General features: G+C 39.9%; 1 protein-coding gene across 1 annotated transcript in view; it reads left to right on the top strand.

Moving 5' to 3' along the window:
• The window catches only part of khdrbs3 (KH domain containing, RNA binding, signal transduction associated 3), a 129,400-nt gene that overhangs the window by 86,248 nt on the left and 26,403 nt on the right, over positions 1 to 16,749 (top strand). The window contains exons 5-6 of the mRNA XM_031743465.2: positions 390 to 529; positions 8,856 to 9,036. Of these exons, the coding sequence (XP_031599325.1) occupies positions 390 to 529; positions 8,856 to 9,036 (321 nt within the window). The remainder of the gene's footprint in view (positions 1 to 389; positions 530 to 8,855; positions 9,037 to 16,749) is intronic.

The following is a 16,749-nucleotide window of genomic DNA, read 5'->3' as shown; positions in this document are numbered from 1 at the left end:
CAGTCCCGTCCCCCCCGGCTACCTTCTCATCTCAAAGTTGCCATAAAGTGTAGACACTGATACTGCGGACACATGACAATCATATCAGTCATTTTAAGATTAAAGTCATATTTCCATACCGTTTTAAGTTAGGGGCAAAAAGCAGCTGTGTGAGAAGATGAAGTCAAGCTGGGTCCCGAGGATTTATCAACAGGAATGATCTGAAATGTTTTGCTGCCTCAGGAACGGCGGTCACGGCAGTACTGTAAAGTATATTAATTAGATATTCCCGGGGCTGTAGCCCTGGAGATAAAGGACGTAATTTAATACAGTGTAATTGAAAGCGAGTCTATTGCCGTCTGCACGCATGTGTGTGTGTGAGTGTGAACATGATGCCTCCCTGTGTGCAGGATTACAATGATGAGATCAGACAGGCCCAGCTGCAGGAGCTCACATACCTGAACGGCGGCTCTGAGGATGCCAAGGTGCCATCAGTGAGGGGCAAGTCAGCTGCCCGTGGAAGAGGGACACCTGTTCCAGGGCCTCCCAGGTAACCTGTGTCCAAATGTGTGTGAGAACGTGTGTGTGTTTGTGTTTATGTGCAAGATGTTGTGCATTTCAGATCATCTGGGGATTGAGTATTATTTACAAATAAAGAGCCACTGGGAAGGCTCTTTATCTATTTCTCCATAAATAGATGTAAATAGTATCCAGTTGCATTTTCTGAGTTAATGTCTCTATTTGGAATTACAGCACATTTTGACCGTCTGTGTCTGATAACACAAGAAATATCTGGTGTTTTTGTTTTGGATGTTTATTATGTCTCTTGAATCTCTGACGTGACAGCCTAGGTATTTTTTCAAATGCAGTCTGGGTTGGATTTACTGAAATCTCGGCTGTGTGAGTGTAATTACTTCTTGATTTAATTAAATAATACCTCATGGGCTAATACAGCTTTTCAGTACTGATACCAGAGTACCAGTCAGAAAGTACTCTGACTGCTATATAAGCACCAGTCCATTTACCTTTAGTGGGACACTGGTAATTCATGAGTTATGAGAGATAGATCACTTTGTTCTGAGTATAGCAGGTGAAGAGTGAATGTAGTGATGTAGGTGTTTCTTCTGGTGCACTTCTATGCAGTTACATTCAATAACTGACACACTGTAGAGATTCTACAAATACTCAACTCTGCTTATCACTGTGAAACTCTTAATAGACATTAGGACCATTTAAGCCTTTTACTTGCTTTCCATATCGTCAGTAATTCATAAGGGTCTGCATGACACTGTACGCTGCTCAAAAGAATTAAAGGAATGCTTTGAAAACCAATCAGATCTCAATGTGAAAAAAAGTCAAGCTTGATAACTACATTGATATGGACCGGCTAATATAGGAATGTATGGATGCCACATTATTTGATGGAAATTAAAATAATCTACAGAGGGCTGAATTTCACCGAAGTGAAAAATGATGCGACAGATTGGTCAATTTTGCCAAAATTTCATTGTCGCAACTCAAAATAGTGCTCCTCTAATTGTTCTGTTCCTAATGAGATGACAGGTGGTGTCCTGAGGAATAGGGCTGTGCAATATGACCAAAACCTCATATCCTGATATAAGACATTTATCACCCAGACAACAATAAATATCACAAAAATTTAACATTTTCTGTAAATTCTGTGAATCTCCAGCAACTCGACTTGCGTGAAGTGTTTTCAGCTGGGAGTCGTGTACCTGGAGTCGAGTGTTACATAAGTTGAAACGGCCACAATTTTCTTCGTGAGTATTTATTACACAGCGTGCTGCGGGGAAAAGCCTGCTCTAAGGCTTATTTTTTAGCACCTGGCGGCTCTTTTTAGCTTCTCATCCATAAACACTCTGCATACTATTTCACATGAATCAGTTTATTTTGAAAAATCTCAACAGGATCTTCAGCTTTATTGTGAAAGGTTTATGTGGAAAATCAACAAGCGGACGGCGGAGCCACGCAATGGTTTTACCATCGTTGTTGCTAACGACAATGCATAAAAACAGTCGCTTGTCTGTCCGTAGTGTGGTTATATTAAATATAAGAAAAAGAGAGAACTTTAAGAAATTCTACAGTGACCATCAAAATGATGAAAAAATATTGCTGTAAACAGTTTATTTTGCGACACCATGAAACAAACGATAGCGTGATATGAAACGATAGACGTTTTCATATTGTTATATCGAACAGCCCTACTGAGGAATGTCCCACAAAATCTGGACCAGGGCATCACTGAGCTCCTGTGCCACATCACCAGGTGCAACCTGGCCCCACTCGAGAACGTCAGCTCTCAGGCCACCTTCATGAAGTCTATTTCTGATTGTTGTTCTGACAGGGCAGAGAAGAGTAAGTATGTGTAAAAACTCTTAAAGATCCAAGACAAATGTGTAACAACTAGAGACAGTGGTGTTAGTGGCTTGATTGTTTAAACATAGGGGCTAAGCTAAAGGACCAACTGGTGATGTTACCAGTTATTCCACATATTTGTGACGCTGCCCCTTGACACAGCTACAACAGGCAGACTGCAAACATGCAGAGTGTAGCACCTACGCAGAGCTTTGCAGAATTAGGATAACAAAATAACACAAAAAACACACAGGATTAAATAGGCCATTTTAAAAGCCCTGGTAAATAGCCTAGGTTGCCATTTATACTTGTTGGTGCATCTGCCAGAAAGACGTGTATCATAATGTGTCTGTACTGATCTATCGCCATTCCAACAGGACAAAGCAGTGGTATTAAACTGAGCACAACAAACCAGACAAAGACTTCATGTGTAATATGACGTGTTATTGAATAGTTTGGAAGTTGTTTCTTACTTTTTGAAAGAATAAACTGTAACAAAAAACTTTCTTCTTAAGCCAGAAAATGAGCACTGGTATTTCTGAGTACAGCATGCAGAATGGCTGCAGACCTCAGCAGGAATTAAAGAAGAGTGAGAAACTGTAGTTACAGCAAACCCAACGCAGTGCCGTTATCAATTGAATTTGGCACTGTGGAACTTTGCATACAGCTGCTCATTCCTTGAATTTATGCGCTTTTTTTAATGTATTCTGGAAGACTAACAGGGCACAAACAAAAGAACCAAAGCATCAAATATGAGGGAGACAAGTTTTTTCTTTTTGCACAAAACTGCTTATTATCAACCATTGCTTTAGAGGTAGAATTGGGTATTGCTTATCCTAAATATTAAACATTTAATAAAGAGCTACATTTATTTGTCATTCCAGTCAAATAAGATAACTAAAGACAAATGTAAAAAGAAATTTCTGCATTTTGAACGTTAAAGATATGAAGGACTAAATATATTGTAGACATTTGGCCCCCAGGATCCCTGCTGTAGACCCTTTATTCCACTCATGGTAGGTTTTGACAGCAGCACCAGCACTTTAATGCAGCAAGCATTCCTTGAACAGCCTTTTTGTAAATGCAAGAGATCAACTGGCGCATCTGTTTACGGCAAAGCCAGACAAACTCACCCACTTTAATAAAGTACAAGTCAATAATCTGTATTTTTCATCAGGCCACAGGCAAGTGCAGTCTGATTTTGTGCAACACAATAAGTTTGCTGCGTGAACAGTTCTTACACACAAAAGCAGAACACGCTGATGTTTATTATTTTGCTGAGACTTTTGAAGTTTGAAGCTGATAACTTGCAAGTAAGCCTGACTTCTTGTTCTGTTACTTCACTCAGTAGCTCTGCTGTCAGAAAGATCAAATCAAAGGCCCTCTAGAAATGCAGCTCACATTAATTACTCAATGCTGTGTTTAGCTAAATATTATGACACAGTAGATATACATTTTATATTAACAATGTAATTCTGAAAAATAACTCATTGTAGTAATATTTTAAAATAAATCTAGTGGAGAACATTCCACGCCCCTATACACACACCGTGCATGCTGCTGCAGGTCTCCTGAGTTTACGACTATGAGCCAAATTTGGTTTGATTTGTGGCAAACTAAGCTAAGTTTGTTTGCCTGCAGGCAACAGTCATTTTAGCTCTTCCTTAATTTAATTCACTTTCTCAAACAAAGTGGGAGTGCATGGAAGGTGAAAAGCTCCCTTTCCTTGATGCTTAAGCTTTTTGAGCATGTGCTGTGATGTAGAACTCATATTGCTTTTTCACTCTTGGAAGTTTTGATTACCCTTACAGTAACGAGTATGGCTGTTTTGAACTAGGCTGCAGTTTGATCATGAGTTAGATAAAGTAGATCCAGGATAACAGCCATCATCCTTACTTGTGTTATAAAACCTTTTTATTATAAAATACAGTATAGAAGCTGCGTGGGCATTATTTTTTAATACTTGTTATTAGCAAATGTGATCATCTGTACATTTTACAGTTTACACAGCTGGTTATAGTTACAGATGTTAGTCTACAAAGTCAAAAGGGTAAATTCATGACTGCTGATTTGTCAAATCTAAACTTTTAAACTTTAGTTAGTGATCCTCCATCAAGCTGTTCTTCTGAGATTGATCTGGCCTTATGCGCATTATGAGGATCTAGATTGTACTGTTTTGTTTTTTTTTTGCAGTGATAGACAACAATATCATTGTAGCCTTTTAAGGTTAAACAACCCTTTTCAGGGTGGCAATATGGAAATGAAATGCAGATATGGAAACACAGATAAGTTTAAAAATACACCAAGCCAAGATAAGATGCAACAAAGCACAAAGGTGATGCCAATCCATCATTTAACAAAAAATGCCCGAACAATCCTGAACCACCTCTGTTCATATTTTGCCTTCCCTATGGGCGCAGTTGCTGAAACTATTTGCAATTTACTTACAAAATATATGAAATCTTACAATATTCAACAATAAATAATTCAAGAATCATAAGAAAACTGAAAAGTAAGAAAAGTATTTCAACATAACTACCCCTTCCTCTTCCCTTAGTGGCACAGTCTAGTGAGCTCAGCTCTCATCAGCCCCTTTGGATCGCATGGTGGTTGCTAAAGTTGCCTTGTGTCTTGCAAATAATTCCTATCTAATTCATAAAGGCAGACAGATGCATGTTGCAGTCTGGCTGAAATCAGATGGGAAATAGTTACTGTGAATTTCTATTTAATCTGAATTTCTGTGTCTGTAGATGGAACAGACAGAAACAGATTTCACTGGTTTATCACAGTTTACTTACATATTCAGGGTTCGTACGGGTGCTTGAAATCCTTGAAAATGCTTGAATTCTAATGTCGTCTTTTCAAGGTTTGAAAAGTGCTTGAATTTCAGATGTGGTGCTTAAAAGTGCTTGAAAATGTAACTGTATTTCATTCACAATAAATAGCTATCTGATTGAATTGTTTTCTTATCAGATAGAGAAATAAAATGAGACGCAAAAAGCAAAATTTCCCTGCCTGGGCTGCCTTGCGTCTGTTTCAATATAGACCCCGCCTCCCTCGGACAGTCGGGGATGAGTGCGCTAACATACCTGTAGGTTGCTGTTTTAATGAGTGTTTGATGGAAAACAACAATGGCGGAGTTTGCGTTCTCCAGTCGCATGATAGGTGAGTGCTAGTAAATAATTTTCCAGTACGTGTACGTTACACATGCTATTTTTTTTAAATTATGGTTATTATTTTGCTAGCTATCAAACTCGCTGGAGAAATGATTGAAATGCACTGAGTGTGATGCAGTATGGCAGCGCTATTACGGAATATGCTGTGAACTTAGCTAACATTACTTAGCAGTAATATGAGTTAATTTACTCAAGTGAAAGCTTTAAACATTAGCCCGATACATAACTAGCTAACTTCAGGCTATCTGATTAACCCTCTGGGGTCGACGGACCCAGAGTCTCCATTTCAACTTTGGTCGAACGTGCGGACTTCAAGCTATATACCAGTTTTTAAATTGTGTTGATAGGTCACGTAAAACCGATGTTTTTTGGGGGGTTTCTGAATAAAACAGTGGCGTTTACTCCGGGAAGAAACGGTAAAACCGGCGTTTTTTATGGAGAGCGCTAGCAAACGCCCTTTGCTTGTGAGTGAAAAAGGAAAAAACACTCCTTCCCTATTGGTGGAAAAATGTACCATGTCGACCAATCAAAAAATGATACGGCAACATGTGGTATTTGGTTGTTGGGAAGAGAGAGAGAGCGAGTGAGCGAAAAAGAGAGAGTTTTGATACGTGAGAGATTTGTGATGTTTATCATGTTTGGAGTCTCAAGTTAGTGTGTTTTCTTGTGTAGTTAGTGTGTAGTGTAGTCGTTTTGTTTTGTGTGTCAGTTCTACTAGTGAACGTCACAGTTGCTGCAACTGTGTGCTGGAAAAGCTTAAAAAGGGACCTTGAAAGTGCTTAAAAAGTGCTTGAATTTGACCCTGAAAAAAGCGTACGAACCCTGCATATTATCACCAGCACAATTCATGTAATTGTCAACTTGACCCCATTCAATTGCAGACTGATAGCAGACTGACTTTGTCTTATTGCCTTTTTATCAGCATCTGCAGGCCCCACAGTAGTTTTACCCACTGGGGCTTCCATGACTGAGAATAAGGGACTAACTAACCTAACCCCTAACCCCTACATTCTGTTCCACACTCTAATCCCGTCGGTGGCAGCACCACATACCCACATTTCACATTAGTACAGGGCCCCACAGTGGGCAGCCAATAGAGAGGAGTTAGCAGATACCAAAAACGATTAAATTAATTTACTAAACCAAACTACTTCCTATACCACAATTATTATTAGATTAGGTATATTTAAATTAACATTTACTTAAATATTATTTAGCAGAAAGCCTTTAGAAAGTATGAATGTGCAGAATAATAATTCATAATATTATTGCTTGATGTTATGCTTACATTTAACACCATTATTTCTTAATTTAACTGTACTCCCCTGGTCATGGTTAGCACACAGAAATAGTCCGTGATTGAGGCGAGTGTGTATACCACCTTTTGGTTAAGCTAACAACGTACATTTTGTGAATAGCAGTGTTTGTTTGTTCCATGTTAAAAGGTCATGTTTTACCTGAAACTGCTATTCATGTGTGATGAAATAGGTCAGGCCGGTGAGCAAGCACCTCTAATTGGAAAACAACAATGATAGTAAATAGTGTCTAGCAGAGTGCAGTGATGCAATGTCTGGTGTCCATAAACATTAGCAAAGCAAAGCCTCATTTGCATAAAATCCTTTAAATGCAAATGATCTCCAGTTGATGCTTGCTTCTGTACCATCTCTGTGAACCCACGCTAATTCCAGCTCCTTGGAGACCTCACAAGACTACAAATGAAAATACTCACGGCCATTAGGAGACTTTAACGTTCTTTGCTCGACGCTCACTTTAAAAAAAAGAAAGAGAAAGCAGTCGTGTTGTTTGCTCTTTGTGTTTAGAAAAGAAAACACACTTCTTTTATCAGATTTTGAGATAAACAAGGTCACGGAGAAAGGGCGTTTGTGTTGCTCAGAGTCAGAATATAATTGGCTGTGTTTTAAATTACACTGTAATTAGCATTTACCATGCTTAATTTGTGCGTGATAAGACAGAAGTCCCACAGGCTCCTACAGTGGAAGTAGCATGCAGTTTCTTCCATGTTCGCACTCACGCTTTTTTGATGTCGATCTAATAGAGACTTTGTAATTGATGTTCCTTTTTACACTAACGTTGACTGGAGCTGGAGCTGGAATAGAAGGATCCAGCTCTTAAAGAGGAATCATTTTTACAGTATTTAAACTTAAGGATGGTCAAATTGCAATCAAGTAAACATTCCCTACTATCCTGGTTAGTCTTTTTTCACTCTCTCTGTCTTCCTGCCCCAAATCTGTGATGTTTCACCAGGAAAAAAAAGAAAAGATGGGAAGAAGGAGCTGAAATGGAAAGCATAGAAAGAAAATGACCCCTGGCGGTTTTCTGCTGCTGCTCCAGATCAGTTAACTGCTTTTAAAAAGAAAGCTCATTCGATGTAAAAAGCGCGCGCAACATTTTTACCAAACCACAAGGTCAGACCGCCTTTGATTTCCAGCAGAGCAGCTTGAATTTGCTTCCGTCTTGATTTCAGCGCGAGTTAGGCTCGGTGTTCCAGATGTCATCAGAATCGCTCTCTCGTTTGCTGCAGAGCAGTGTGTGATGGGCATGCTTGGCTACTAAAATATTAAAGGCAGAAGTCGGTTGTTGGCAGTTCTAAATATCAAAAGCAACCATGTCTAAGAAACAGATTTTAAAAAAATGTTCAGTTTTTGCAGAATTCTAACCAGTGCTTTACTCTCAAGGCTGACAAGTTAGAAAATCAACAAACACAGTAGAATACATTTATTATAAAACAGGCAGAAGTACTTTTTTTTCTTCATCTACATTTGCCTTAATAGACAAGAAAGCAATTCAGCCACAAGACATGCTGTGTTTTGAGTAATGGACATGACTCACTTCTTCTCGACTGGAAGAACTTGCCCTCCACCCTCGCTGTTCCTCTCTCTCCACCTACACACATAACCTGCCTGCCGAATGTATCAAATTCATTGCTACGGTTGCAGTCAAGTCATTCTGGCCGATGTAGGAAATCACTAACTGGAATGGAAGTAGATGAGGCAGCTTCACTGCAAACATGATAAATTACAGCACATCATCGTGAAGACATGGAATGCAATGGACATCTGAGATAGATGAAATACTGTGAACTGATATGCATTTAACAGTATCGTTTACTGCCTTAAAAATGATATGAATATGTTGTGTTGTGCATCTGATCCATCTCAGCTAGACGCACATTTCCATTCCTCCCTCCAGTAATCTACAGAATTTATTACAGTCGCCTCCAAAAAAGCTAATAAGATATAAAACATGCATTAGCTCTTCTTCTCTTTCATCTAAACCTGGGCGGATGTTTGTGTCTCGTGTCAGGAGTCGCGGAGGAGTTCCTCCACTGCACGCAGCACTGCCTCGAGGAGCGGCACCCAGAGGAGCCCCGCCCAGCCGGATTCCATCCTCCAGAGGGCGAGGGGTGCAGAGAGCCAGAGGGGCCCCCCCGGCCACCGGGTACAGACCAGTTCCTCCCATAGTCCAGGACTCATACGGCGAATATGTGAGTATTTCCAATCAAGTGTGAGAACACAGCAGTGAGCATGTGTGCAAAAATACGTTTGTGTGTTGTAGTTTGTGTCCATGTGTGTGTGAAATTGAAGTTTAACATAATTTTCACAAAGGTTGCTAGAGTCGTAGTGTAGGGCTGAGTGCCATATCAACTGCTCCTCGTTTTTAAAATAACAATGAAAGAGTTTTATTGAAATTTTTCAGATTTGGATTGATTTTTATGTTATATTAAAAATGTAGATTCAATTTTTACATCTTACTGTTTCCATGAGGCAATCTCTGGGGATTAAAAATGAAGCCACTGGAGAAATTGTTATTCCTCTAATGCCCACTTGAGGCTGGCACGTCACCCTCCAAATATGGTCACTGCTGGGTCTTCAAACCCAGCGGTCCCCAACCCCCAGGCGACGGACCGGTACCAGTCCATGAGTCGTTTGGTACCAGGCCGCGAGAGCTGAGGCTCGGGTGTGAAATTTATGCTTTTCAGGGTTTTTATCGTTAACTCGGTTTCCCTGGGTCTTTTCCCGTGTTGTAGTTGTGTGTCTTATTTTGAACGCAATATTTACACGTTACCATAGCGACCAGAGAGCATTAAGGGGCAGAGAGGAGGATGTTAGTCTCAATGTTGTTGGTGCATCTCAGGACGACGCTGCTAATAAAGTTACACAATTACACAGTGAATTCGTGTTTATTATTATATTTACAAGATATCACAGTTTTTGTCTCGGTCGTATCATTTTATTTTGTTGTATTTATCCGCGACACCTTAAAGGCCGGTCCGTGAAAATATTGTCTGACATTAAACCGGTCCGTGGCGCAAAAAAGGTTGGGGACATGCAAACCAACATGGCAGCAGCAAAAACCCCCAAACCATCAGTCTGAACACCAACCAATGACATCACAGTGGTTACATCCATCTTCGACTGAGCTATATTTGTGTCCAAATAGTCTATGATCGTTCTCTATGAATGTAGCTTGGTAACATTGTGCTTTCTGAGAAGCTCATTTAACAAGCTGCAGGTTAATTGAGGATATTTTTCTTCAAAAACACATTTATGCATGGGTCACTTTTGAGTCCATCTTTTTTGTAATGTTTGTTTAGTTTTAGAGGTGTTTGTTTTGGACAGTTCCACCCCCATACTATGGAGAGTAGAATCTAGTTTTAAATATTACATTTTAAAGCACAGCAGTGAGGGTTTTCTTCTCCACCGGGCATGTCCCGGTTACTGTGGATGAGAGGTTTTCAAACTGTGAGGTGCATTTCCCCAGTGGGAGTGGGAGAGTTGGAGGAAGAAGCCAAGAATAGTGAACACTGTGTTCATGCATTCTTGTGTTATGGAAACAACACCAGATTAGTTGCTGCAATTTCATTGCTGATCTGTCTGTTCATCAGCATGGCAGCAGCAGGAGATGCTGTGACATATAGCTGAAGGAGGTGTAATTATAATGTGTGTCAAACATCGAACTCCTTCTCAGAGTCATAACTCTGAAAATGCAAGTTTCATGTGCATATTTTTATACTTGGTATAGTTTCTGGTCTCCAAGTATACCAACATTACGTGGCTGTACATTGTCTCACTGACACTTCAGCGTTGTCCCTTAGGCCTCAGAATTGTTGTGTTTTTAACTAGTAAGGTACTACTCCTGTTTGTTCTGTAATGGGTATGTTGCAAACAGAGACTTAAAAAGGCTAATTTGGTTTATGTTCCTTGTTCTAATTATCCTGAATTTAAATAAATACAGGATAAAAATCGAGTTCAATTTGTAGCCTGTGGCTAATTAATGGACATTATGGGATCATTATTTTCTCCTAAGAGTAAGATCTTTTTTTTTCCAGTTTGAAATGTAAGCTCTCCTCTGTTGTTGCCTTAACAGTCAGAACGTATGAATCTGATTTCTAATTCTGAATTATCAATATTGGAGCAGCATAATAATAAAATATGGATCACACACAATATCTTGTCTCATGTATGAAAAAAACTAGATGTGACTAGAGCTGGGTGATATAAGATTTTTTCATATCACGATATGTTTTTTTCATTTCAGGCGATAACGATATATATCACGATATAAGCCAAATAACTATATTTGAAATAATCAGCAGCTTGTTTTGATTTAAATATTTATTTCCCATAATAAGTTCAACAGGGTAGATGTACTTAAGGAACATGAGACTTTTTCAGACACAAAGGGCGGCTGCTAAAGCGTTTAAGTTTCAAAATAGAACAAAACAGACTACTAAATTGTCAATTCCACTTAGAAACAAAATATTAATTCTAAAAAAATAAATCTTAGTTTGTTTTACAGAAGAACAGACAAAATTGACTAACTTTTGTCAATATCAAATAAACTGAGAACTAAAAGGAAATTCTCAATCTCTCCTTGTTGTATGGCTTAGCTTTTCAAACAGTTTTAACAGTTACTTTAGTCTGACAAAAACCGAATGACGAATTAGCGCTTTCAGTCAGAGATTGAGCATGCACCGCTTTATTGTATTTCCAGACTTGCTTTCGGCACAATTTACAGTGCGCGCTACTCTGTTTTTTTTTTTTTGTACCTTCACACTAGAAACTTCTATGGCCTTTCCGTTCGACAATCTCTCCGGTATTGGAACCATCATCTGTTTTCTCTTCGATAACCTTCGGTCACGCTCTCGGTTGATTTTTCTCTAGTCGGCAAACTCATTTCCTCCATTACCCGGGCGGCACGGCGGCTGGCTGCTTCCCAAACAAATACACACGTGCGGCTTGGCACTTGTGCTGTACGTAACAAGTCACGTGACGTGACGCTGCGGCTGTGATTGGTTCGGCTCTGCGCTACTTAATTTGGATTGGCTGTTCTTTTTTTTTTTTTTAAGAGCACAAGAGAGATGAGGCCTATCGCAATAGTTTAATTTTTCTATCGAGTAAAAGTTATTTCGCAATACATATCGTTATCGTTCTATCGCCCAGCTCTAGATGTGACTATGTTTAAGGTAGTATGTTACATTCGGGTGTCATAAAACTGTAACCTATTTAAGATCCACCGTCTCTGGCAAACTTAAGGCTAGGGTTAGAGTTCAGTCATACTTTAGCCGCAAAAATCGTTTCAGACACGAAAAAATGTTACTTTCAGCCTTCTTGCATGTATTTTGAACTTCAAATTCTTCTGTTATTCACAGTTAGTTCTCATACTACATACTTAATGTTATCACCTAACTTTAAAACAAATATAAATTAAAGTAACAATTTTTTCTTAAAAAGTTAAATTGTATAGTGGTCCAGCTACCTACAAACAGTCTCATTCCCATTTTTTAGGTGGTTCAGATGCCTCTTAATAAAAGGGAAATATAACCCAGTATATGTTCACTTTGTTTAATTGTTTTGATTCAGATATTTTTGATTTATTATCAATGTATATGTGCTGCCCAAATAGTAACCAGATGTGTTGAAAATGTTGACTGTCAGTCAAACGTTCTTTACAGCTTTAAAAATGTATACTGTTAGGCTACCAGAACACAGTTAATGACTGAGTCATTCCAGTAAGTAATACTTCTTCAGCGGTTTGCCATTTAAAGTTACCATCATAGTTCATATATAGTATCTTTTTTCTTACCTCCATCTCATTCTACAGCGTAGACTTCACTTGCAGGCAGGTTGATAATCATGGAGGAGCAACTTTTGAGCCACTAGGCTAATGTTTCTCGAGCTGTTGCTAGCTTGCTAACTGATCTTACAGTAATATTTTGTGCTCTTCAAGATTTCAGTCGGCCACTGCATACCTGAAATCAACATTATTCTTAACAAGCCTAAAAATCTGGGTTCAGAGGCTGAAGAATGAAGTTAATCGCCATAACATGAATGTCAGACACATTTACAGTTAAAGAGGTTACGTCCACAAACGATTGTGTAATTGTGTCGACTCAGCACGGTCTATATGAAACACGAAAAATATCTGAGAGTGATGTGTAGGTCTTACCACCTTTTAGAGACATTTCCACCTTAAATCAGTGCAGCAAAGATACAAAATGGTGAAGATGGTATCACCAGAGTACAGAAAATTAACTGTTTGATACTCAAAATGTGGCACAGATGTCTCTCCCAGATGTGTTTTTGTAGTAGTTCACATCCCTGTGGAAAGAAAAAAATCAGTCTGAAGTTCCCTCACTTTAAGCTGTGAGTTGTTACAGTAAACAGTAGAAATGTGTTTTTCGAGCCGTTATTGTGCTCTGTTCTTGTAGCTTACCTACAGTCTTATGGTAACCTGCAGTATCAACAGCTCCCAGAGATGAATACATTAGGCTTAGAGTCAGAGCCTTTTGTGCATTTGCCAAGAGAGTCTCCTGCCGCACTGTCAAGGCAAGTTCCCCAGAGACCCCGGGATCAGCATCGCATATTTAGCAGAGGGAAGGAGCGAGGAGGTGGCCTGCATTGGAAAATTGCCCCAGCAGCCCATACCTAACCACATCTGACAGGTTTATTCAGAGGTTGCAATTCAAATGCGTGGAGGTCGTAGAGAATGACTCCTGGACCAGCTGTTTGCCATCATTGTCACAGTTGTAAACTGTGTCCCCCCACCCCAGCCCCCGTTTCCCTTCCCGACACCTGCACCTGTGTGTCTGTTTGTGAGGGGAAAAAAAGACCCCCAACATCTGCCACATGATAAATCGAAGCACATCGCTGCAAATTAGAGGCTCAATGAGTTACTCTGTATTATCTGAATGTATCACTATCCCAGGGCAAGCGTTCTCTGTCGGCCGCTGACAAATAGGCCCCTGTATTCATCAATGAAATGACAAAGGGATGTTTCGCTGCTTTCATTTGTCACCGCTTAGCTTTCGCTCATATGCACGTTCCCGTTGTGCTCTGCTCGGCATCGCCACGGGCCAGAACACTTGTTCAACTGGAGGCGTCTTCTCTGCTCTTGTTCAGGAAGAAAGAGCCAGACCTCGATTACCCCCTGGCGATTTTTGTCTTGATGATGCCCCGCCGTGCAGTTGGCATGCACCTTTTGTTAAAGGTTCTACTTGCATCAGTATCAAATTACTCTGAAACTAATTGTTACCAAACAAAATCACAGAAATGTCATTATCCCGTGTTCCAGTCCTGGCTGCCCCAGCCGTCTTGAGTGCCTACTGTGACTGCAGCCAAATCTCATTTCGTGTAATTCATTAAGTGCATTGAGATCACTGTCTTACCTGCTGCTAATCCCATTGGAGGAGAATTAAACATGATGTAACTCCCATGTCAGAAATGAGGCTCTGGCTGGTATCTTTCCGTTCCAGCATTGCCAATATGGAACAGAATCCAAGGAGGCTAACCGAAATAGTAGAACATCAGCTCCATGCTGGAGATGTACGCGAGAGAAACTGTGTTTGTTTCTGTTCACACGGTAGCTGAATTCCTTTGGGTGAGAAGACCACAAAGTGTGCAATGCATGTGGGTTGGCATTGTTTATGTTAAATCCTCCAGGAACAGTAATCCGTTCTGAGCATTGTGAGTCCTTGCTGACTACTGTGGCATTAAAAAAAACCAAAAAAAATCTCCCTCAGGCACTTCTCCGCATGTCGAGTCCTGCTGAGAGCCAAGCACTGTTAATTGAATCATGTTGTCTAACTCACTGTCCTTGTAGCAGTTTTAATCTCAATCGAATGTGAAAATATTTTAGATACAGTAACAAAGAAGCTGCAACCAACTGGTGTGGCAGGCAAGACCAGTCATGAAGATAAGATTGAATCCTCCCCACACGGGACCAAACCTGTGATTTGTACTAATTGCAGAGAAAATTGAATTATTCTTTGTTAGCACCCAACAAATGAGAGTCATCTGTAATTTCTACCACAAATTAAACATTTCAGTTATCCTCCACTATTTTATTTTTGTATGTGGAGCCTCTAATTTGTTGTTGTGGAGCAAATTATTGCCTTTTTTTCTTTTCGTTTTTGGCCTGATAAAAATGCCTCAAGACAACATATTGCCACAAAATGTGATTTTCTTATTGCCTGGAGACTGACGAATTCTCTGATTTTCATTCAGCACCTCCAGCAGCACAGTTTTATCACGCATGAAGCAAAATATCTTTCTCTCTTCAATTAATGTCACATTTTTTATAAAGCACCAATTCAAAACATCAGTCACCTCGAGGCACTTTACATTGTAAGGTAAAGGGCCTGCATTGTTAGAGAGAAAACTGTCAGAATTGGACAATCTAACCAAACCTAGAAGTAAGCACTTGGAAATACTGGAGAGGAGCAGCTCACTTTTATGAGGAAGAAACCTCCAGCAGAACCAGGCTCAAGGAGCAGCAACCATCTGCTGTGACCAGTTATGGAGTAAAGGGAAAGAGAAGAGCAACAAAAAAAGAGGGAAAGGGCAAAATGGGAGAGGAGAAGAAATGTTCAGTGCATTATGGGAAGTTCCCAGGCAGGCTAAATTTCAAGTAGAAATTCACATTTAACTATTGCATCTGTGATCTGTTCTATATATAACCAGAATACAACCAGCTGGCAGCCAGTGGAGACGAGTCCCCCCGAGTTGTGTTCAGTGACATAGACTCATTCAGACTGTTGGCAACATGTTGGCAAACTGTTTGCATTTATTAATTAGGCAAGTATTTTGAAACCTTCGACATGGTCTCAGAGAGTGATTGCAGTCAGTCCAAGTCGGATGGCGACTGTTTGCAGAAAACTTGCAACCAATCAGGCAACCTGGGCCTTGCGATCAAAAGCGCTCTTAAATGTGCAACAGCCTCAAACTGTGGGCACCTGTGTAGTCGCTGTAGTCGGTCGCAGAATGTGAAAGACTTCTATGCATTCATCAGGCGTCCTCTAATTTTTTTTATAGATACAGGGAGGCTACTGTCCTGCTTTTACTCCAGTGACTGAGCTCTGTCAAGCTAAGCGTGTCGGGTGCTTTTCAGCTGAGCCGATTGTTCGATTTTCTCAGGAGCAGGGTGCATGAGATGAGCCCTCTTGTTAGTAGTATTTTTCAGAATCCAGAATATTTGAATTTTTTAAATAAATTAAAATATTGATATTTGGTGTCCTTGTATTAATACAGTCTTGCCACGACCTGTCATGACTCTGTTCTGCATAAGCACGTATAGTCGAGCTACATCAGAAGTGAAAGCGGTGAGTGATTTGCAGTGTGCAGATGTTTTTCTTCAGGGCTAATTTATTGATGGCATGAATTCCCTTGATAATACTTGGCAGGTGTGAACAGAATTCATTTAAAACTAAGCCAAGATCAAAACCAAAGGTGTTAAAATAACGGAAGGAAAAACATTTGTCAGGCGTAACACGGGGTAGTGATACTTCAACTTGATGCATGAGGCCAACTTTTTGGCACCCTCAATCTGATAGCGTGAGTAGTATTTCTACCCCTGCAGCAGAAAAGCTCCAGCAAATTCCAGCCTGTTCAGCTTTCTGAAATATGCTGGCAGGAAGAAGCTGAATAAATGACACAAAGCTACTTTGAGAAATTTTTGACCAAGACAGATGACCGAGGATTGCAAATACTGGCTTATTTGTTTTCGGCGCGGCAATATCACGGGGTGTTGTTTTGCCTTCATCGTTAAAAAGTTAAGACCAGTGTGTGGCACAGCTGTATGGAGGCGAGACATTTTTCTTTGAACAGATGGTGTCGTAATTTAGTCATCTTGGGAACAACAAAGCTTTCCTTCTTCTTTTCATTTGCTTAATTTTCTCACTTTGTTGTTTGCTTTTGTG

This window comes from Oreochromis aureus, linkage group 22 (assembly GCF_013358895.1).
Source record: "Oreochromis aureus strain Israel breed Guangdong linkage group 22, ZZ_aureus, whole genome shotgun sequence".
Taxonomy (NCBI): domain Eukaryota; kingdom Metazoa; phylum Chordata; class Actinopteri; order Cichliformes; family Cichlidae; genus Oreochromis; species Oreochromis aureus.
Note: the sequence above shows the minus strand (reverse complement) of the source record. Positions and strands in the feature narration are given on the sequence as shown.